The following is a 24,747-nucleotide window of genomic DNA, read 5'->3' as shown; positions in this document are numbered from 1 at the left end:
AATTACCATACTCTTCTCTCCATCAACCACTTACGTTCCTTTCATTTCTTACCATATATAGTTGAGGCACATCTTTGATGGGGGGTGAGAAAGAAGGGCCAGAAAGTGAGATCTAAAATCAAGTGAAAACTGTGCAGAATTAAAATTATACTTTAAAATCTTTTAAATCTTCCATAAAGTGTGAACAGTTTATTTTGTGCCAAAAAGTCTATAATACATATAAATAATACATAAAATAGAGTGTTGAACAGATGGCCATTTCTTCAACCGAGAATAAATGAAATAGTGGTCTTTTGTTTAGGGGCCATTTTATTTTTACTTTAACAATTTTCTTTCTCTCGCTTTTTTTTTCTAAAGACCAAAGACCAAATCACTTATAATAGAGGCCATTTTAAATAAAAAAATATAATTGTTATCTTTAATGATGCTCTCACACTCACACCATGAGAGGCATGCGGAAAATGAACCCAAATGAAGAAACAGATTTACCTTTTCCAAGTTAACTCTCACACTGGGACACTGTTCACTGAGAAAAAGGGCACATACCAAATTAACTGCCTTTTTTCTTTTTTTCTCTAAATGGAGAAGGTGTAGTTAAATTTGTACAAGTGAAAGCCATTTTACTGGCTCCTAAACCTTTCTCACCTGCCCCCATTTTTATCCTCCAATCTTGAAACTGACCCAAGATACTCATAACAATCTCTACAAATGAATTTGCTGCTTCTTTTTTCTTAATCTCTTCGGTCTTCTATATGATTCACTAAGTTTTGTTTTTTTTTTTAATCTTCCCTTGATATTAATTCCTCCATTTGAGTCTTATGACACTATCCTCGTTCCCAAGCTACTGGTTGTGGTTATTCCATCTCTTCTTCACTGTCCTCAGCCTCCTCAACATTCTAGGCATACTTAAGGCTCAGTCCTTGCTCTTCTCTTTATGTCATTTTTGGATTAAAGGCTGATTCACAGGATAGGGAAACAACTTCATATGAAAAGAAGCAACAAAAGCAACTTAGCTGAGATCATTTTGGTTTTATACTGAAACATAAAAATGCTCCACCTGATTTTAAATAACCATTAAACTACAAAGGAGCCAGGGAGAAAAGAAGAAAAAGGAAGAATTGAAGAGAATTAAGAACAAGATAGTCTCTTTTTTTTTGAGATAGAATCTTGCTCTGTCGCCCAGGCTGGAGTGCAGTGGTGCGATCTCAGCTCACTGCAACCTCTGCCTCCCAGGTTCAAGCAATTATCTAGCCTCAGCCTCCTAAGTAGCTGGGATTACACATGTGTGCCATCATGCCCACCTAATTTTTTTATTTTTAGTAGAGACGGGGTTTCACCATGCTGGCCAGGCTAGTCTCAAATTCCTGACCTCATGATCTGCCTGCCTTGGCCTCCCAAAGTGCTGGGATTACAGGTGTGAGCCACCACGCCCGGCTAAGATAGTCATTTTTGTGAGCACACAGAGATAGGCAGACATTCCAACACCTCTTGGATGACTCAACATGTCTAATAAGCACCAGGCACAATGCCTAGTACAACTACCTGTCGCCCAGGAGTACACTGGCGTGATCATGGCTCACTGCAGCCTTGACCTCCTGGGCCCAAGCCATCCTCCCACCTCAAACTCCCAAATAGCTGGGACCACAGGCATGCGCCACCATGCCTAGCTAATTTTTAAATTTTTGTAGAGACTGGGTCTTCCTATCTTGCTCAGGCTGGTCTCAAACTCCTGGCCTCAAGTTCTCCTCCCACCTCGGCCTCTCAAAGTGCTAAGATTGCAAGCATGAGTCACCACGCCCAGTGGTGAATCACTATTTAACACGTAACTTTTTGTTCAGTTATGACTATGAATGGCAAAAAGTTACAGTGTTTTTTTTATGTCAGGGGCCAGCAAGCTATAAGTCTATGGGGCCAAACCCAGCCTTTCCACTTGTTTTAAATACAGTTTTACGTAGCCACACCATCCATACATATTGTCTGTGGCTGCTTTTCAGCTACAACAGCCAAGTTCAGTAGTCACAACAGAGACTGTCTAGCTCACAGAGCTGAAAATATTTACTGTCTGGCCCTTTACAGAAAAAGCTGGCTGACCTTTGCTCTGTATTAGTCATCTACATGCACACTTTCAATGCATGTGTACAGTTTTTATCATTCTTTTCTTGCTCCTATGTCATATTTGTTTTTGATGATATTAAATGAAATGTAATGGCATGGCTGTTGACTCTATTAATAGAAAATTAGGCCTGGACATGGTGGCTCAAGCCTATAATCCCAGCACTTTGGGAGACGGAGGTGGGTGGATCACTTGAGTCTAGGAGTTTGAGACCAGACTGGGCAACTGTCTCTATAGTTGTGGTGGCGTGTGACTTCAGCCCGAGCTACTTGGGAAGCTGAGGCAGGAAGATCGCTTGAGCCCAGGACGTGGAAGTTGCAGCGGGCCGAGATTACACCACACATTCCAGCCTGGGCAATACAGTGAGGCCCTTAAAAAAAATTAAGATGTTACTTGTGGGCTTGCGAAAAAAAAAATAGGGCATAAATTTTGTATCTTTATATTCATTATTCTATTAATTCATTTATATTGTATTTTACACAATAAACTGGTCTCTGTCTAATGATAGCTTTAGATTAGTCTATTATCTGGTCCTATGTAACCAATCTATTTTCTAATTTTTTAAAAAAGATAGTTATTTTCTTTTACCTCATTTATATTTATCTGCTCCTCTGCTCATGAACATTTAGGTTGATTCCATATCCTGGATATTGTGAAATAATACTGCAATGAACACGGGAGTACAGATATCTCTTCGACATACTCATTTCATACCCTTTGGGTATATATCCAGTAGTGGGATTGCTGGATCTCAGTCTATTTTTAATTTACCCATTTATTTCTCCAGCCTGATTGAACTCCTCACTTTCTTCTCTACCTGGTACTTCTACTTTTGCTCTTTTGTTTACATTTATTTTCTTACTCTAGATACATTCTCTGTATTTTACAAAGCCTTCCTATCTAACCTATAGTCTATTTCTAGCCCTGTATCTTGGTTAGCCCAATTATATGAAAATCTTTTTTATTTTTTTTTTATAGAGACAAGGTCTCATTATGTTGCGCAGGCTGGTCTCAAACTCCTGGGCTTAAGCGATCCTCTTGCCTTGTCCTCTCAAAGTGTTGGGATTATAGGTGTTAGCCACCATGCCTGGCCAAAATCATCATTTATACTCAGAATAACATATGATTTTCCAGCAGATTATGTTATTTATTAAATATTAAGGCATTCTATTTTACTGATATATGTAGATGTAAACACAATTAGCAACAATACTTAATGAGCCAGTGAAATTCATTAAAGAGCATCATAACTAAACAAAGATTTTAGAAAGTCTGATCAGTCTGTCAAACTGTGTTCCTGAAATTTCATGGTCATAATAATAAAGACTAAATATCTATAAAACTATCTTCTCATGACTTTAAAATGTGTATTTCTTTCAGATGTGATGACAGAAATGCACAGAATGAGGATAATATTCCAGTTTTATGCAGCGCTTACAAATACAACACATTATCATCTTTAAGTTATGAGCATGCTAATTCTCCAAATGGAGAACTACTACTTGATTACTGCTGTGAGTTCTATTTCACTTTACAATAATAATTCTCCTCTTTCTCCAGTGGTATTTCTTTGTCCTGCACCATTGTCCTAGGGTTTCATTTTGGTCTTAGTGTCTATTTTATCTTTCTAATAATTACATCAGCATTTCTTCTCTGGTTTCGCAGTGCTCCGACACAGGATTCAGTCATTTTTATAGATTTAAAAACTTAATTTCTTGTTTTTTCAGATGGAGCCTCTTTCTGTCACCCAGGCTGGAGTGCAGTGGTGCAATCTTGGCTCACTGCAACCTCCATGTTCTGGGTTCAAGTGATTCTCCTGCCTCAGCCTCCCAGGTAGCCAGAATTACAGGTGTGTGCCACCACACTCGGCTAATTTTTGTATTTTTAGTAGAGCTGGGTTTCACCATGTTGGCCAGGCTGGTCTTGAACTCCTGACCTCAAGTGATCCACCTACCTCGGCCTCCCAAAGTGCTGGGATTACAGGAGCGAGCCACCACGCCCAACCAAAAAAACTTAATTTCTTGATGTAGATAATAAATACTAAGAAACACATCAATTAATGTAAATTATTGTATGTACCATGTTATGTTCAAAATCAGTAATGTATTTAATGTCACACATTTTAGAAAAACTAAACTGATTTTGGCAATTGATTAACTTATATTCAGAAACACAGGTTTTATAATTACTTCTCATATATTCCTCATCAGTGTCAACATTTAACATATTTCATTTTTACTTGACCTTGAATGTTTACATGTGTCATTGGCTACAGTGATTGAATAAAAACAAACCACTGAAGAAATATCCATAGGTGTTTTATAATTATACATTATAAGTCCTCTTTTTCAACTATTACATTTACCAGGTGGATAATTATTATACTTTTGCTCCTGACTTTTTGGTATTTCCAAACTTTATATTTATATACCTTTATAATTTTCAAAGTGCTTTCACATATATTATTTCCTTTCCTTACTGCTTTCAAAAATGATGACCCCCCTCATACCACAAGATTGAAATACAGTGCCATCTGATTTTTTGTTTGTTTTTGTTTTTTTGAGACAGGGTTTCACTCTGTCACCCAGGCTGGAGTGTAGTGGTGTGATCATGGCTCACCACAACCTTGAACCCCTACGCTCAAGTGATCCTCCTGCTTCAGCCTCCCAAGTAGCCGGGACTACAGGCATGTACCATCACGCCTGGCTAATTTTTTAATTTTCTTTTTTTTTTTTTTGAGATTGAGTCTCGCTCTGTCGCCCAGGCTGGAGTGCAGTGGCGTGATCTTAGCTCACTGCAAGCTCTGCCTCCCAGGTTCATGCCATTCTCCTGCCTCAGCCTCCCAAGTAGCTGGGACTACAGGCGCCCGCCACCATGCCCAGCTAATTTTTTTTTTTTTTTTTGTATTTTTAGTAGAGATGGGGTTTCACCGTGTTAGCCAGGATGGTCTCGATCTCCTGACCTCGTGATCCGCCCGCCTCGGCCTCCCAAAGTGCTGGGATTACAGGCGTGAGCCACCACGCCCAGCCTCATTTTTAAATTTTCTGTAGAAACAGGGTTTTGCTATGTTGCCCAGGCTGGTACTGAACTACTGGCCTCAAGTGATCCTCCTGTCTTGGCCACCCAAAGTGCTGAGATTACAGGCATGAGCTACCATGCCTGGCCTGAATTTTGAAAAATAATTGACAGTTTAATTTTAAGGTTATATGTAATTTATTACAGCTTAGTTCTCTGAAAATCAGCAACTGAAGTATAATTGGTATAGGTGGTAACTCAAGTAAGAAAAATGTTAGAAGATCATTCCTAATAATTTTATGTAAGCATTTTTCTGTAATATAAACAAGATTTTTCCATATACAGAGTAAAACGCTGGGTTTTTTTTTTTTTTAATTTTGTTTTTTGAGATGGAGTCTTGCTCTAGAGCGTCACCCAGGCTGGAGTGCAATGGCACAATCTCGGCTCACTGCAACCCCTGCCTCCCAGGTTCAAGCGATTCTCCTGCCTCATCCTCCTGGATAGCTGGGACTACAGGCGCATGCCACCATGCCTGGCTCATTTTTCTTATTTTTAGTAGAGACGGGGTTTTACCATGTTGGCCAGGCTGGTCTCAAACTCTTGACCTCAAGGGATCTGCCTGCCTCCTGCCTCAGCTTCCCAAAGTGCTGGGATTACAGTCATGAGCAACCGTGCCCAGCAAAACTCTTATTTAATCAATTCAGAATATCTCCATGTGACTCTCACTTGTTACTTCAAAAAAATTTGTGAAGAAACTAAGCTATGGCCGGGCATGGTGGCTCATGCCTGTAATCCCAGCACTTTGGGAGGCCGAGGTGGGTGGATCATTTGAGGTTGGGAGTTTGAGACCAACCTGGCCAACAAGGTGAAACCCCTTCTCTACTAAAAATACAAAAAAATTAGCCGGGTGTGGTGGAGCACACCTGTAGTCTCAGCTACTCAGGAGGCTGAGGCAGGAGAATTGCTTGAACCCAGGAGGCGGAGGTTGCAGTGAGCCAAGATTGCACCACTGCACTCCAGTTTGGGCAACAGAGTGAGACTCCACCTTTGAAAAAAAAAAAAAAAAAAAGAAACTAAGCTACATTGGAGAGGACTAAAGAAAAACAAAAGACTGTGCACATACTACAAGAAGCTTATAATCTAGCTGAAAACAGAAGACATCTGAGCATGAAAAAAACAAATGAACTTAATTGTGCTTAATATAACATCCTTCTTTTAAGGAATGTCTCATTATTTCTTAAACCACAGGGAATCTCTCTCATTCTTTTAGGAAACGTAGTGGTATAATAATCATGGGGAATGTGGTTAAATCTACCTTAGGAAAGATGAGTAATAGTTATAGAAATCAGAAAAGCAACATACCTAATTTAGCCATCTTTTCAGAGTGTTTTCTATTCTGAAAAGAATAAACTTTATTTCCACCACCTGTAGCAGAGCCATTTTTCAATGATTCTGAAAGAAAAAAATGCAATATACATTTAGGAATAAAAAACAAAATTAACAGAAAAAAAATTTTAACAAAAAACTTTAGATTTGTACCCTTCATAGCCTTGCATAAAGGTTTAATATATTTATATATAAAATATTTAGAAATACATAGTAAAGAAAACAGGCTATGAAACTGTTTATATAAGTTTTAACATGCTATTCAAAGATACACAGACATCTATGTAAAAATACAAAACCATAGCAAAACCCCAGATTAGAGGGATATGCATTCAATTCCTAGCAACAGTTGTCCCTGAGGAGGGAAGACTAAAGGGAGTTTATTGGTTATATTTATTTTCTGAAGCAAAGATGAAAAGTACAATTGTTGAGGTTGAGATTTAAACAGCTGTTTTATGGTAGAAGCTTTCTTGGCCGGGCGCGGTGGCTCACACCTGTAATTCCAGCACTTTGGGAGGCTGAGCCAGGTGATCACGAGATCAGGAGATCGAGAGCATCCTGGCTAACAGTGAAACCTCGTCTCTACTAAAAATACAAAAAATTAGCCGGGCATGGGGGCACACGCCTGTAGTTCCAGCTACTCAGGAGGCTGAGGCAGAAGAATTGCTTGAACCTGGGAGGCAGAGGTTGTGGTGAGCAGAGATTGTGCCACTGCATTCCAGCCTCAGTGATAAAGTGATAAAGTCTCAAAAAAAAAAAAAAAAAAAGCTTTCTTCACAGATCCTGACTTAACTGACATTCTTCAATCTCTTCTTTAAATATCAACTGCTACCTACAACACAGTGAACATTCATTTCTAGTATCCTACTTCCTACCACAGCAATTTCCAATATGTGCCCTGAGGGTTGCTAGGATCCCTGAGGTCAAAATTACTTCGTAATAATACTAAGACATTAATTAACTTTTGATTCTCAAACAAGAGTGTACAGTGAGGTATGCCAGAGACGACATGATGTGATAACAAGTTATCATATTGACTAATAGAATGCGTGAAGCAGATAAGAAAATCCAGTTGCCTTCAATGAAGCCAGACATTAAAAATATAAAACAACGCCCTCCTCATTAAGTTTTTGAAACAGTTGTTTTTCATTTAAATATATGTAATTTTTGTCAACACTTAATGGATTTATTAGAAAATAGTGTCAAACTTTCCGAAGTGTGTGCTCATCCTCCTTATTATTTAAGCTTTCCTGGTGATCTGTATTTCCACCAACACTTGGTTTTATCCAAACTCCTTAATCTTTCTCAAACAATGGGTATAAACTGAAGAGAGGTGTCTTAATTTGTATTTCCTTAATCATTAATGACATTGAACATTTTTTTACAGGTTTCTTCTCAGAAAAAATATCTTCTTTACACTGTGGCTTGTCTTTACACTCTTTTTATGGTGTCATTTGAAGGAAAGTGCTGGTTTCTTATAAAATAGACCTTACACTAGCCTTTTTACTGTCTCCACAGTTTTGCATTTTCCAGAATGTCATATAGTTGGAATCATACAGTATGTAGCCTTTTCAGATTGGCCTATTTCACTTAGTAACATACTTTTGAGGTCCTTTCCTATCTTGTTCATGGCTTGATAGCTCTTTTTTATTTAAGTGCTGAATACTCCATGGTCAGAATGTGCCAGTTTGTTCATCCACTCATCTACTGAACGACCTCTTTGTTGCTTCCAAGTTTTGGCCATTGTGAATGAAATTGCTATAAAGGTCCACCTGCAGGTTTTTGTGTGGACATAAGTTTTCAACTCATTTGGGTAAATACTAAGAAACATAACTACTGGATTATATAGTTAGAGTATGTTGAGTTTTATAAGCAGCCGCACAGCTGTTTTTCATGGGGCTGTACCATTTTGCATTAAATAAAGATAAATGAGTTCTTCTTGCTCCACATCCTAACCAGTATTTGGTGGTATTCGTGTTTTGGATTTTGGCTATTCTAATAGGTGTATAATGGTATCTCATTTTGTTTTAATTTGCAATTCCCTGATGATATGATATTGAGCATATTTTCATATGCTTATTGGCCATCTGTTTTATTTTCCTTGGTAATAAAGAATAAAAATAGATGGCAAATAAGCATATGGTATCTGTTCAAATACCTATTTGCCTAGTTTTTAATTAAATTGTTTTCTTATTGCTGAATTTTAAAAGCTCTTTGTATATTTTGGATTAAAAGTCCTTTATCAGACATGTCTTTTGCAACATTTTCTTCTAGTCTGTAGTCTTCTCACTTTCTTGAGAAATAATGAATTTTAATTAGTTGAATTTGTTAATCTTTTTTTGATTACATGCTTTCCAAGAAAACTTTCTATAATCAAGACCAAAACCATATTCTCATATTTGCGTCTAAAAGCATTTACAATTTGATTTTCATGTTTAAATAATTAAGGTAATTAATCTGTTTATAAAGGGAGGTAGAGGGCCCTTTTTTTTTTTAATGGGAATATACAATTGTCCCATCACCATTTACTGACCAGCTCATCGCTAGCCCAGTGATCTGCAATGCTACTTCTATAGTGTATCTAGTTTTCATATATGCACAAGTCTATTTATGGAGAACTTGTTACTGCAATTATAGAACTACAACTAGAATATATAATTAGAATATAGAATGTATAACTATATATTTTATTTATTTATTTATTTATTTATTTATTGAGACGGAGTCTCACTCTGTCGCCCAGGCTGGAGTGCAGTGGCACGATCTAGGCTCACTGCAAGCTCTGCCTCCCGGGTTCATGCCATTCTCCTGCCTCCACCTCCCGAGTAGCTGGGACTACAGTTGCCCGCCACCACGCCCGGCTAATTTTTTTTGTATTTTTAGTAGAGACGGGGTTTCACCGTGTTAGCCAGGATGGTCTCGATCTCTTGACCTCATGATCTACCCGCCTCAGCCTCCCAAAGTGCTGGGATTTACAGGCGTGAGCCACCGCGCCCAGCCTATATATTTTTGTCTGAATGTCAGATATAGACAAAACATAAACTTGAAAAAGTTATTAACTAAAACAACTGGTTTTAAATAAGGTAAGAATGAGAAACTGTAAAAGATTTAAGAGAAAATTTGAGAAACATGAAAGCCTACTACACTCAGATAGCATCAAAAGTATCATTATCAGTTTATTGGAAGAAAATGAAACTGGAAAATTCCAGTTGATGCATTATGGATATGCTATCTTAAAAATTAAAAAAAAAAAAAAAGCAGGCTGGGCGTAATGGCTTACGCCTGTAGTCTCAGCACTTTGGATAGGCTGAGGCTGGCAGATCACTTGAGCCCAGGAGTTTGAGACCAGCCTGGTCAACATGGTGAGACCCTACCTCTACAAAATATACAAAAACTAGCCAGGCATGGTGGTCCGCACCTGTAGTTGCAGCTACTCAGGAGGCTTAGGTGGGAGGATCACCTGAGCCCAGGGAGGCTAAGGTTGCAGTGAGCCTTGACTGTGCCACTGCACTCCAGCCTAGGTGACAGAGTGAGACCCTGTCTCAAAAAAAAAAAAAAAAAAAAAAAAAAGGCAATACTGTTCAACCAGCTGATCTCCAGCAAACTTACATTCAAAGACTCAAGTCCTACATCAAAATCAATCACTACTGCATTAGTTACACTAATAAAAAGTTACAAACAATCCAAAAGTATAATATAGAAAACCATACATTATTTATATATTAGAATGCAATACTACTAGCTATTACAGTTCTTTTTGTCCGAAGACTGATCTCTGAAAATTTAACGATATGTGAAATTTAAAAGAAAATAAAACCACCGCCTCATATCCATTAAAAGGGCTACTATTTTTTTTTTTTTTTTAAAAGGAAATAGGTGTTGGTAAGAACGTGGAGAAATTGGAACCCTTGTACACTGTAGGTTGATATGTAAAATGGTGCAGCCACTGTGCAAAAAGTATGGTGGTTCCTCAAAAAATTAAAAATAGAATTAGCACATGATCCAGCATTTCCACTTATGGGTATATATACCCCAAAGAATTGAATGCAGGGTCACAAAGAGGTATTTGTACACCCATGTTCACAGCAGCATCATTCGCAATACCCAAAAGGTGGAAGCAACCCAAGTGTCCATCTACAGATGAATAAATTTCAGTTTTGTACATGAGAAAAGTTTGGGAGATCAGTTACAAACGGTGTGAATGTACCTAATGCCACTGAACCCATACACTTAAAAATGGTTCAGATGCTAAGCTTTTTTGTGTGTGTATGAGATAAATTCTTGCTCTGTCACCCATGCTAGAGTGCAATGGTGTGATTGTGGCTCACTGCAGCCTCAACCTCCTGGGCTCCAGTGATCCTCCCACTTCAGCCTTCTGAGCAGCTAGGACTACAGGTGCACGCCACCACGCCCAGCTAATTTTTGTATTTTTTTTTTGTAGAGATGGGATTTGGGATTTCTTTCTTTTTTCTTTTTTTTGAGATGGATTTTCACTCTTGTTGCCCAGGCTGGAGTGCAATGGCATGATCTTGGCTCATTGCAACCTCCACCTCCTGGGTTCAAGCGATTTTCCTGCCTCAGCCTCCCGAGTAGCTGAGATTACAGGTGCCCACCACCACGCCCAGCTAATTTTTTGTATTTTTAGTACAGACACGGTTTCACCATCTTGGCCAGGCTGGTCTTGAATTCCCGTCCTCAGGCGATCCACCCGCCTTGGCCTCCCAAAGTGCTGAGATTACAGGCATGAGCCACTGCGTCTGGCCAAAACTAAGTCTTTAGGAAGATGTAACTATGATTAAATAGTGTAATCTGTATAAACTTTAGGAGGATATTTGACAATACCTGTTAAAATTCTTATTGTAGAAGAATGTCTAATGACAGAGTAATGTATATATGATACATTATTAATTGCAAAGTCTATTTATAAATAAATGTGATGGTGCAAGCTTATGTGTGCCCATGCATGTATGAACAGACAGAAGATACACACTGAAATGTTAACGGTTCCACGTTCTCTAAAGCAGGCATTCTTGACAGGTACAATACTTCTCCCAATTGGGTAAAACTGGATATTGGCACAGGAGGGAGTGTGGAAAAAAGACTTTGACGTTATTAATTTAATAGTCTGTGGCCCTCCAAAGGGTCACAGTACATAAACAGATATACGGCATATATGTAGTACTGAAATTTTAAGGGTAGGAAAAAGTGATTAGCAGAAAATGTCTAAAAAGGCTAATTAGGGGACAATAATTTTAAAAAGGTTGAAAAACACAGGGCATGATGCCAAAAAATAAGGCAAAGCTCCCCAATCAGTGTGAGGAATGAATGAATGAATGAATGAATGAATGAATGAATAAGTAAATAAATAAATAAATAAATAAATAAATAAATAAATAAATAAAAGGTATGGGTTTCATATGTGTTGAGTACTGATTCTCTCAGGCCTTTGAGGATGCCAATCAAGGCCAGTAGCAGGGGTAGGGTTAGGGCCCTAGGGTATTTGTCCTTGGTCTGCAGCATCCTCCTCTATTTATTCCATTGTGCCTCCAAATATCATTTGCTGTGAGTGCTGTTATGTGAGAAAGGTTGGAAGCACTGAATTTCTACAACAAACATACTACTTTTTTAAGAAACAATTTTTATGATAAAAGTTTCTTTTGTGGAATACTGTTTTCAATCTCTTCTTAGGCCTGGCATAATAGGGAGTCAAGAACACCAAGTTTTATTTAGAATATGCTCAAAAAATGTCAACTGTCTAGCTGTGGACACATAGGAGACACTACCCAGCCCACTAAATCTATTGAGGAGCGGTGGTCATTTTTTGTATAACTCTATACATGGAGTATATGACTCTACCCCCATAGTTAATGAACTATGTAACTATGTTCATTAATATAATAAGTAATAGGCACAGATAACTGTGATTCATCTGTGGATATTCCAATTATATGCTATTTCTATGTCCAGATTTTAAAAATGAATTGAGCTAAATCGACCCTTGAGAATCTAGAATGGGAGAACTGAAAAACCAAATCATTTAACACTGGGAACTTGATGGACATTTATAAGTATGCGAGAATAAAACACATGTACATGAAGAAAATAAGTGGCATAGAGAAATCAGAACAGATGCACAGAGATGACACAGGGAGACCTGGAGACTCATGAAAGCATAGTTCCTCAGTTTTTAACACTGTCCCAGTTCCAACTCTCCTAGTACCCAACAATATTGCTTTCTTTCCTTTGTCATTATTTTTTTAAGCTAGGTTGTGGGGATCTGTGTTCCTTGTACCCAGGAAAAACCTAACTAAAATATAATTCAAGCCTAAAAAATGTTTTATGTTAAGAATAATCTTGCAGGAATCTGGCTTAGATGTAAAAATTAAAACCACACACAATACCAGCATTCCTGGGTTAGAACACTACTTCTTGAAATGCTCCTCCTAGTTCTGTAAAGATCAAGGTAAAAATAACTTGCTTTAGAAAGGTATTTTAAATAAGTTAAAAACATAAATATCTTTTTTTTGTTCTGTTTTGACCTAGGGTCTCGCTTTGTCACCCACGCTGAGTATAGTGATGCAATCACAGCTCACTGTAGCCTCAACCTCCTGGGCTCAAGCAATCCTCTGCCTTAGCCTCCCAAGTAACTGGGACTACAGGCACACACCACCATGCTTGGCTAATTTTATTTTTTTTGAGACAGGGTCTCACTCTGTTGCCCAGGCTGGAGTGCAGTGGTATGATCACGGCTCACTGCTACCTCAACCTCCCAGGCTCAAGTGATCCTCCCACCTCAGCCTCCCTGGTAGCTGGGACCACAGGTGTGTGCCACCATGCCAGGCTAGTCTCAAACTCCTGGACTCAAGCGATCAATCTGCTTTGGTCTCCCAATGTGCTGAGATTACAGGCATGAGCCACCACATACTCAGCTTCCAGCTAATTAAAAACTTTTTTTTTTTTTTTTTTTTTTTGTAGAAACGGGATCTTACTATGTTGCTTAGGATGGTTACAAACTCCTGGGCTCAAGCAGTCCTCCTGCCTCAGTCTCCCAATGTGCTGGGATTACAGACGTGAGCCACCATGTCTGGCCATAAATAAATATCTTAAAAATAGTACTAGCTACTCAGGTGGCTAAGTTGGGAGGATCTGTTGAACCCAGAAGTTGGAGGCTACAGTGAGCTATGATTGTGCCACGGCACCCCAATCTGGGTGTCAGAGCAAGACCCTGTCTCTAAAATAAATAAATAAATATCTTGGAAATAACTTTAGGAGTACTATGCAGCCATAAAAAGGAATGAGATCATATCCTTTGCAGGGACATTTATGAAGCTGGAAGCCATCATCCTCAGCAAACTAACACAGTAACAGAAAACCAAACACTGCATATTTTCACTCATAGGTGGGAGTTGAAAAATGAGAACACATGGACACAGGGAGGGGAACAACATATGCCACAGCCTGTGGGTGGGTGGAGGGAGGGAGAGCATCAGGACAGACGGCTAATGCATGTGGGGCTTAAAACCTAGATGATGGGTTGAAAGGTGCAACAAACCACCATGGCCCATGTATACCTATGTAACAAACCTGCACATTGTATACATGTATCCTGGAAAAATTTTAAAAATAAAATAAAAAGAAAATAACTTTAGAGTGGTTGGTTTATAGATTCTTTCTTACTGAAAACTATGTGCAGGACTGGTTGTTAAAAAAAAGAACTGTGGAGAAATTGAAGCAAATGCTTTTTAGATGAGAAACATGATAATATAGAACACCACTGTTTAACCTACCAGACTACTTTTGTGTATCCTATAAAGCAATTTCTGCTACTAGCAGAAACGAGTGTATATTTCACCCCCTCAAATACCTTGAACATCTCTTCCCATAATTTCCACATAGTTCTGATCTTTTAAGACCTCCTGGTCATCTTCCTCCAAATCATATTCTGGCTTCTTTATTATTTTTTTGGGGTTGACCAAAAGCTGTGCTCGCTCCTTCTTTAATTTAGCTCCTATAAGAACATCCAAAGAATTAGAGCATGACAGGTATAAATTCTTTCTAAACATTACATTTAAATAGGAAATTATAATATTTATATTGTCATTACTTAAAAGCTGGGAAAAAAGCTTTCTCTTTGATTAAAACTGGCCACTCTGACCACTCTTCCACAGTTTATATAGTTAAAACACACACAATCTTGAAAGTATCTATTTTTAGGGTTCAAAATAACCACATATTTTAAATTACAATGGGTAGTTATTAGTGACTACCACTACTGAGCATTTCATTTTATATTAGGCTTTACTGAACATTTTCAATTAAAGTTTGAAAGAATTAAACTAAAAATTAAAGCAGTTTTTATTCAGTTTTATTAACCAGATCAATCCTTTGCGCTATATTTTCAAAAGAAAATGTTAAAAGTTTTAGAAGTGAAATAATCCATAAACATTATAATAAGCATCTCTTCAAATTGTACAATCACTTAGTACCTCCTTCTCTATCTAGAATGTGATTAAGAACATCATCATCTCCCACAAAGTGAACCTCCAGCATCTTGTCTTCCTTTAATTCTGGTTTACTCATTGTTGTCAACCTAAAAAAAACAGTAAGTTACTCAAAAGTGATGAAGAATTCATATCAACCACCAAATTAAACATTCACATAATGAATACATGTCTTTATCTAATATTTTTAAAGTCTTTTTAAGTATAAAAAATACATTATGCATTACTGTATTACTACATATTCGACTGTAGGTAACTCAATTCTTTATCTAAAAAACTGGGGAGGGAAAGAGATGTCTGAGATTTGAGAAGAGCTAAATCCAATCAAGGTAGCTAAAATATACTCAGAAAAAAAATAAAACAAAATATTCTCAGAAAAATAATTTAAGTTTTAATGAAAGCTCTAACCAATTCAGACAAGTACATTAACAGAAAGGGGGGTGGTTAATACATGAGTGTTTAGAAAAGTGACAGCCAAACAAAGAATAATGGTTTGATGGATTTTATTATCTGTTCACTAGAAAGCTATAGTCAACTGTGGGGAGTGTGTTAAACTTCATTTGTGTCCCAAGCCTGGATCAAAAAACCCTCAAGCACCTCCCTTTACTTTTATGGAATGCTTACCAAACAACTTTACAAATATGAATATGGCTTTCTAGGTATCTTGGTAACTAAACAGTAAACACAAATCTTTCGAACACTTTACACTCAGTTCCTCACTGAACAAACCTCCAGAGTTTGGCAAGCAAAAGTTTGATCAACTCTGGCTAGTCTGACAAAATGTACTTTCAGAACTTATTATGCTACTGGCCTGAAAATAACTAATGATGATTTTAACTGCTGCCAGCTAATCAGTTTACCCAAAAAATATAAACTAAGATTCAGTGTTCTTGATTTCTTTTCTCTTCTCTCTTTCTTACAATCTTGTTTTCACCTTTTCTTTTGGCAGGAGAAACTATTGACTGTGTCTCTCTTTACTTTCTTTTTTTTTTTGAGACAGGGTCTCACTGTGTTGCTGCAGCCTCAACCATCTGGGCTCAAGTAATCCTCCCATCTCAACCTCTGAAGTAGCTGGGATTACAGGCACATGCCACTATGCTTGGCAGGTTTTCCTTTTTTTGTAGAGACAGGGCCTCCCTATGTTGCCCAGGCTGGTTCTGAGCTCCTGGAATTAAGCAATTTTCCCACCTCACCCTCTCAAACTTCTGGGATTACAGGCCTGGGCCACCACCACAGCCATTTATCTCTTCTGAGCTCATTATCTGCAGGAAGAAAACTAATTCAATGTTACCAAGTTTTATTTTGACAAGCAACATGCTTAAATGACTTCTTTCAGTTTTCATTTACCTTTTAAGGTACTACACATTCTGCAGCTGCAAAATTCAGATAGAGTCACCTGTAATTGGAAAAAGAACTTAGTCAGGACCAGCTGGTAGAAAAATGAAAGCAATGGGGCAAAAACAAGTTCCACAAGTTTTAACAAGCATGATGAATAGATACAGTAGACCTTACAAAGCCAAAGCTGTTGTAATGGTATAGTAAAGGACAAAAAGACCATTACCGATTTGGCCAGGAAGCCCTAGATACTGAGAACATCTGGATGGAATGGGAAGAGAGGAGGACAAAATTTGAGCACTTAAAATGTGCTAGACATAGTTTTGAGTACTCCATATGTATTCTCATTTAATCTGCACAACTCTATGAGGTTCATACTTTGTGTATAAAGATAATAAATACTGGGCTGGGTGCAGTGGCTCATGCCTATAATCTCAGTGCTTTGGGAGGCTGAGGCAGGGGGATCCCTTGAGGCCAGGAGTTGAAGACAAGCCTGCCAACAGTAAGGCCCTGCCTCTACCAAAAAAAAAAAAAATTAATTGGGCGTGGTGGCATGTGCCTATAGTCTACTCAGAGGCTGAAGTGGGAGATTCCTTGAGCCCCAGAGTTCGAGATTACATTGAGCTATGATCACACTACTGCACTCCAGCTTGGGCAACAGAGTGAGACCCTGTCTCTAATTTTTTTTTTTTTTTTTTGAGACAGGGTCTGGGCTCTGTCACCTAGAGCAGTGGTATGATCTTGGCTCACCACAGCTCCAACCTCCTGGGCTCAGGTGATCTGCCCACCTCAGCCTCCCATACAGCTGGGACTACCAGCTTGTGCCACCACACCCAGCTAACTTTTGTATTTTTTGTAGAAATGAGGTTTCACCATGTTGCCTAGGCTTGTCTCAAACCTCTGGGCTCAAGCGATCTACCCACCTCTACCTCCCAAACTGCTGGGATTACAGGAGTAAGCCACCACACCAGGTCAAAAAAATTTTAAACAACAACAACAAAAAATTGTGGACTTGGCTGTAATATGAAGGAAAAATTTTAAAAATAAAAAATAAAGATAATAAATACTTCATCTATAACTTATGACCATTGCTTGTAAAACATGTCCTCTTGGGCCATTTTTCTAGTCATAATACTGTTTCCTATTATGGGGAATCTGGGTGTATTAAAGTTTAATCCATTTACATAATATTTGTATAAAATAAAGAAACAGGTTTTTTGAGGGGCTGTTTGTGAGGCACTGTATTAGGCACATTTATGCATACCAGCTCATTAAATCCTCAGATTCTCTGACTTAGGTATTTTGCATCTCTCTCTTTATATATATAATGTCCCCAACTTACAAATGAGTAAACTGAGGTCAACTCATTAAATATTAATAACTCATTAAATTATGAATGCCAATACACACAATTATAAATCTATTAGGGTTGAAATCCATGTCGGACTGATCCTAACTTCTTTTTTTTTCTTTTCTTTTTTTTTTTTAATATGGAGTCTTGCTGTCTCCCAGGCTGGAGTACAGAGGCTCGATCTCAGCTCACTGCAACCTCCGCCTCCCAGGTTCAAGAGATCCTCCTGCCTCAGCCTCCTGAGTAGCTGGGACTACAGGTGTGCACCACCACACACAGCTAATTTTTGCATTTTTAGTAGAGATGGGGTTTCACCATGTCGGCCAGGATGGTCTCGATCTCTTGACCTCGTGATTGGCCCGCCTCAGCCCACCAGTGTTGGGATTATAGGTGTTAAGCCACTGCACCTGGCAGATTCCTAACTTCCTGACCACTCTATTACACCACATACCTCTCCTGCCATCAAATAAAAATGTTATCATAAATGCTTGGTTTTTTTGTCGTTTTGGGTTTTTTGTTTTTGTGGGGTTTGTTTTTTTGAAACGGTCATTCAGCTCTGTCACCCAGGCTGGAGTGCAGTGGTGCGATCTCAGCTCACTGCAACATCTCACCTCAGCCTCCTGAGTAGGTGGGACTAGAGGCGTGAAATGCCAAGCCTTGCTAATTTTTGTATTTTTTTGTAGAGACGGGGTTTCCCCATGTTGCCCAGGCTGGCCTCCTGAGCTCAAGCGATTTGCCCACCTCAGCCTCCCCAAGTGCTGGGACTGCAGGTGTGAACCACTGTGCTGGACGCTAAATGCTTGTTTTGACCTCTGAAAACCATTCATAATAGGTCTATTTCTCTACATGTCAATTAGGGTTAGGGTATTCTATAGCCCGTAACTATAGAATGTCTAAAGAATTCTACAGTTTCTCTAACTTTCCAGTTCATCGGGTGAAACATCACTAGTTCTATCAAGCATACTTCAAAGAGCATGGCCAGAGTCAGCATAATCTACATTATTTTACTTAATTATACACTGCTGTGTACTACAAAGGATTTGAAGCAGTGACAATGAGCAAATGCAATAAAACAAATTATAAATGCTAATAGGGAGTCTGCATCAGAAAAAATATAAAGGAAAGCAGAAAATAAAATCACACAATGAATTTTTGGCTCTGAGCTTCCTGGCAATCAAAGCAAAAAGCAAGTAAAGGTCTGTTACGTAATTCTTATTGGCAAAAGTTTAGTTGTTCTTGGGGATGTGGGGACGAGATTTTCTACGAAAATTTAAAAACAAATATTCTAGGCAACTGAGTATTGTCCTAGGCAATTTCCCTATGGTATTCTACATAAGAATTGCCTGGACAGAGGCAGCCTGAGACTTGTTTGTAGCCAAGTGCATTTATACAAACATTTCCTTTTCTAATTTTGGAGCGTCTTATTAAATAGTACAAAATCACCAAATTAAAGAAAATGTCTACAAAGACCTCATGAGAAACGTTTCCTTCTTCCCTTTCCAACAGTTCCTGAAAAACGAACAAAAAACCTAACAATCACACAATAAAATGCAATATTTAGTGACCATTATGACCCCTCAAGGCACTGCGTTGGTGCTTATAAGTCAACCCCTTTCAAGGAGTTAACTTCAAGGCAATTCAGCAGCACCAAGTGTTAGCATTGCACCAAGTGTTAGCAACACACTCTCCTTTGAAAACAAATAAAAGATTTGCTGTAACTTTTAAAAACATAATCTTTTGAAAAAGAAGGTTGGATAGATTAGTGGTTAAGCACCAATTTTAATATCAGAGAAACCTGAGTTCCAATCTCCACTCCATACTTTATAACTGTGGGACTTTGTCCAAAGTCCTGACGATTAAATGAAATGATGTGCCTGATATATAAAAGAGCATCACTGAATGCTCCCAATTATCGGTATTTTTACTTTAACCTTTTTCTTTTTTAGCTCCTTACTGCAGTAAACACTGAGATATTTTTACTTTAAACTTCAACTTAACCATGCAGATCTCTTGTACATCTCTAACTCATTCAACATCTAACAGAAAAACTGCTCAATAAGTGATGATGTCCGTTTAACGTGCAGTGCCCTTATATAACGGTGTAGGGCCGTGCTATTTTTCTTCAGATTGCAATTTAACTGGGGGGAAAGTGTAACGATTCTATTAGGATTTCAATTGTAAAATGAAAAGTAACGTCTCAACATCTTTTTAATTAAAAAGCTCTACCAAAAGAGCCTGGCTTATCAACATTTTACAGCCAAGCATGGCTCCAAGGTGACCGATCAGTTAGCTGGCAGGACACATCCAGGCTGGGATGACATCAAAGGTTCTAGCTACAGTGGTTCTGGGACGCGATCTCTTCCTCTTCATACCTCACAGGGCACTTTACCACTGTCGCTACACATCTTCACAGTTCTCCTTTTCCAACCAGAGGGCTTCGTAAGCTGGGAATCAGGTATGTTAGTATCAGGCGTCCCTTGCACAAAAGGCCTATAACTGCTGGGCGGACTAACGAAAGGTCTCCCCAGAGCAAGCCTCTCACCTCAAGTCTTGAAGGACTTTGGCCTGCGCCTCCAGCCTCTGGCCAGTTGGCTGCGCTCCACCAGCAAGGGTTCTCGAGCCCCCGGGCAGCCTGCGGGGGACAGCGAGGCGCAGAGACCATGCCCCGAGTGCCGAGGGAAAGCCGAGATGCGCGACCTGGGACGCTGGGGGCCAAGCTCCGACGCGGGGCTGGGTGCACCTGGACGCACCTCACAAGCCGCGAGCTAAGCAGAAAAGGGAGGCAGGCTGCCCCAACACCCCACTACTCACCGCTAGGTTTCCGCCTGGCGCCGATCCGGCCGCCTCACGCCGGCCGAACGACACCCCGCTGAGTCGCCGCCGCAGGGAAGGCACCTTCGGCCCCAACGGGAAAAGCCAATTTCTAGTAATTCGCGCCCGACCACGGCGGAGGTAAGGAGCCCTGGAGGCCAGCTGGGGGATGGGAAGCCTGCGTGCGGCACACCGAATCTCCCGCCCTGTTCGGGGGGCGGTGCCCGAGGAAGCCAATAGGAAGAGGAGTCGCCCAAGAGCGACGGCTCTGCCGGCCAGTCGGCGCCGGCCATTCAGCCCCGCCCATCAGGAAACCTGAGGAAAAAGGATTGTTAGGCCCTGAGTTGTGGGCCTTACTTTTCCTTTCCTCTTTCCGTTTCCGGGGAAAGGAAAAGGAAGTGTTGTTTGGATCCGAGGAAGTTTGCAGAGTAGCTGGCTGAGTGGTGGCTGTTTGTCTTGTAGCAATCTTTAAAAAGTGTTCTTTGGGGTCGGGCGCAGTATCTCACGCCTCTAATCCCAGCACCTTGGGAGGCCGAGGCGGGCGAATCACCTGAGGTCGGGAGCTCGAGACCAGTCTGACTGACATGGAGAAACCCCGTCTCTCCTAAAAATACAAAATTAGCCGGGCGTGGTGGCGCATGCCTGTAATCCCAGCTACTCGGGAGGCTGAGGCAGGAGAAACGCTTGAACCCGGGAGGCGGACGTTGCAGTGAGCCGAGATCGAGCCGTTGCACTCCAGACTGGGCAACAAGAGCGAAACTGCGTCTCAAAAAAAAAAAAAAAAAAAAAGTGTTCATTGGTTTCCCAGCTATCTTTTGAAGAAAAAGGTAATGGAAATTGATTCGCATTTCTTTTTTAAAGATTTTCTTCATTCGGCTTGAAAGGTAGGATCTTGTACATCTCCAGGGTCTGGGGTAGGGAGGAGAAGAGACGTTGGGAGAAGCACTGAATATGGAGATGGGATCGGACGGCTAGTGGGATGAAGAGGCTGGGGAAATAGAATGAACAGACAGAGAAAATGATTGACTTCAACTATCCAAAATATAAAAAAGACAAGACAGAAAATGAGGAAGAAAAGGAATGAACCTGGATGGGATCCATACAGTATTAAGAACAGGGTACTGTTTCATTTGGATTCACTTACTCAAAACAAAACTGCAGAGTACTCTGCGAACCAGAAGATAAGGATTCAATATCGAGCGAGACAACTACGATCTCTGCATTCACTGTAGTTACCTAGCACGTGAAGATACTGAACGGACAATATTGAGAAAAATACTATGATATGGGAAGTGCATTGGAGCACATGGTAGGAGTAGCTAATTAAAAGTCCAGAAGGAGTCAGGAACAATTTTCTTGGAGGAAGAGATGTTTAAACTGAAACCCCTGTGTTGAATAGATTTAAAACAGGCCAAGAGGGGTAAAATTTTCCAGGTAGAAGGTCCAAATCCGTGTAACAGCTGTGTAAAATGCCAAGCGTTGGGTCTGTTATTATGAAGGGCTTAGTTGGCCCTTAGGGCACTGGTCAGATTTGTATTGAAAGATCTTTGGATAAAGGAGGTAGGATTGGGAGGGAAGATATAGAGTCACAAGATTTGGAAGCTGTTTGGGAAATCCAGTTGAGAAAGAAATGATCATAGCCTTGATACCTCATTATTCCATTTTGGCTAGGTGGAGTTAAGAAAATGGAAGAGAAAGGCAATTTTTTGTGCATTGTAAATAAAAAGAATTTGGGGAGTGACTAGAGACAGAAGATAAAGAGAACATAGCTCAACAGTTAACAATGATGTGTTTGAAGAGTGTTTAAAAATGTGAAGATGACTATCTAGCCCAGCACACACACCTGTAATCCCAGCTACTTGTGAGGCTGAGGAAAGGAAGATTGTTTGCATCCCAGAGTTCCAGGATGCAGTGAGCAGTGATCTCACCTGTGAATAGCCACTGCACTCCAGCCTGGGCAACACATCGAGACCCCATTTCTTATAAAAGAAAAAGAAATTTGAAAAAAACGATGAAGATCTAGGAATGTTGAATAGATATGTTCAACTTATGTATGTTTTTTATATATATATATATATATATATATTTTTTGAGATGCGGTCTCCCTCTGCCACTCAGGCTGGAGGGCAGTGGCAACATCACTGTTCACTGCAGCCTCGACTATCTGCTCTCAACCAAACCTCCCACCTCAGCTTCCTGAGTAGCTGTGACTGCAGGTGCACACCACCATGCCCGGCTAATTTTTGTATTTTTTGTAGAGAGGGGGTTTCACCGTACTGCCCTGGCTGGTCTCCAACTCCAGAGCTCAAGTGATCCACCTGTCTCAGCCTCCAAAAGTGTTGGGATTACAGGCATGAGCCACTGCACCTGGCTGTTTTTTTTTAATATTTCTGTGATGTCAGTAAACTCCCCTTCATTCCTCTCCTTCTCACATCTTGAAAAAAGGCTTCTACAGACCACAGAGGCCTTGGTGTGAGTGGTGGGTTTGGATGTAGTTTTTATGGTATATGTGTGAAAAATAGAGGGAAGGAGCTGAGTTTTGCATTTAGATTGATACTAAGATAAAAACAAAGAGCCATACCTTCAGAATGGAGACACAGGATTTAGGAGCAACAGGAAGCTGAAGTCAGAGGGGACCATAAAATGGCAACTCCCCATGTATTCATGGAAATTTTGCGTAGGGCAGTAGACTGTTCCAAAGGGGGAAGTAGAAGCTCAATATTGTAAAGGGTAGAGGCACAAGCAGCTAATTGGGTAATAGTTTGAAACTTAGGCACTGGCTTTTAAAAATCTCTAATCTATGAAACAAGGTGAATTGAAGACTTTTTAAATACCACTAAAGTAACGATCAATTTTTTATTGAAGTATAAACATAAAATTAACAGAATAGAAAAACAGGTTAACATAAGTTGGTTAGCTGGAATCCAGGCCTGAAGAGGGGGAAGCCAGTAAGAAGCCTATTCCTTTCACAGAACTCCAGGTGGTAGTCTCAGGAATACGTTAAAAGCAGCATGGGTCTGGCGCAGTGGGTCATGCCTGTAATCCCAGCACTTTGGGAGGCCAAGGCAGGTGGATCACTTGAGGTCAGGGGTGCAAGACCAACCTGACCAACATGGTGAAACTCTGTTTCTACTAAAAATGCAAAATTAGCCGGGCTTGGTGGTGCATGCCTGTAACCTGAGCTACTTGGGAGGCTGAGGCAGGAGAATTGCTTAAACCCGGGAGGCGGTGTCTGCGGTGAGCCGAGATCATGCCATTGCACTCCAGCCTGGGCAACTAGAGCGAAACTCTGTCTCAAAAAAAGAAAGAAAAAGAAAAAACGAGCATGAAGCTGAGACTGGAGGATTGGTTGGGAAAAAAAAATGGAGTATGAAGATGAGACTGGAAGATTGGTTGGGAGTCTTGAAACAATTAGATGCTAGATCACCTGTCATACTTTGTGGAGAACTAGGAGATTATAAGGTGAACCGAGAGGATCTAGACTCTACTGCTAGGCACAACTGAGAGTAGAAATGAGGTCATACTGAAATGGGGAGGACAAGCTTAGGACCTTGTCTTACTTGGCTCCCAGAACGCTGGCAATGAGTCATATATCCCCTGGGCATTAAATTTAAAGACTTTTTCAGGCAAGCTAATCAGAAAAGGAAGGAGGCCCCGATTGAAAAAGCCAGTTTATCAATATAGACCTACGCTGACACCTACTGGCTGATAAGCCTTGTCCCTGCACGCTGAGCTTCTGATCAATTTTAGCATTACCAAACTTTGGAATAAACCCTCAGCTCTGAAAAAGAAAAAAATAAAGCAGGAGCAAACATACTATGTAGAACCCAGAGAAAATTTGACTCAAAATTGTAATAAACTCTTGACGTTTTTATATCTATTAAAAAAGGAATGTAAAAAGGAATGTGAGTCATCAAATTTAGATTCTTTAAGGAGAAAATTCTTAAAAGTTTTAATTTTTAAATAGACCGCAGAATCAAGATGATAGCAGCTTATATTTTTCTTCACCTGTGATCTCATCTGTCAGCACACTGAAGAAAATCAGAATCTTTATAAATTTATTCTTCAAGGAGATGACTGAGTTAAAAAATGAAATCTTTTTTTCAAGTTCGTTTTTATATTCAAACAAGGTTTTTTACCCAAACCATATTTTACTTGATCAAATTCAAGAATATGATCTCAGTTCATATCTTCCAAATTGAAATATAATCTAAATAGCTGTATAGATATCAGTG

At 39.7% G+C, this 24,747-nt stretch overlaps 1 protein-coding gene across 3 annotated transcripts in view; it reads right to left on the bottom strand.

The window, feature by feature from the left end:
- ORC2 (origin recognition complex subunit 2) overlaps positions 1-20,786 on the bottom strand; it is a 61,709-nt gene extending 40,923 nt beyond the window's left edge. The window contains exons 1-5 of one of the 3 annotated variants that reach the window (XM_058439782.1): positions 20,513-20,786; positions 16,363-16,411; positions 15,001-15,104; positions 14,379-14,522; positions 6,491-6,580 (exon numbers count right to left, since the gene is read on the bottom strand). In XM_058439782.1, the coding sequence (XP_058295765.1) occupies positions 6,491-6,580; positions 14,379-14,522; positions 15,001-15,094 (328 nt within the window). In that variant the 5' untranslated portion in view covers positions 15,095-15,104; positions 16,363-16,411; positions 20,513-20,786. Of the gene's footprint in view, positions 1-6,490; positions 6,581-14,378; positions 14,523-15,000; positions 15,105-16,362; positions 16,412-20,243; positions 20,487-20,512 lie in introns of those variants that run through there. The other 2 variants (XM_032755002.2, XM_058439785.1) reach the window with 2 other exon arrangements.
- Between the last annotated feature and the right edge of the window lie 3,961 nt (positions 20,787-24,747).

The sequence above is a fragment of the Hylobates moloch genome, unplaced genomic scaffold (genome assembly GCF_009828535.3).
Source record: "Hylobates moloch isolate HMO894 unplaced genomic scaffold, HMol_V3 SCAFFOLD_1, whole genome shotgun sequence".
Classification (NCBI taxonomy): domain Eukaryota; kingdom Metazoa; phylum Chordata; class Mammalia; order Primates; family Hylobatidae; genus Hylobates; species Hylobates moloch.
Note: the sequence above shows the minus strand (reverse complement) of the source record. Positions and strands in the feature narration are given on the sequence as shown.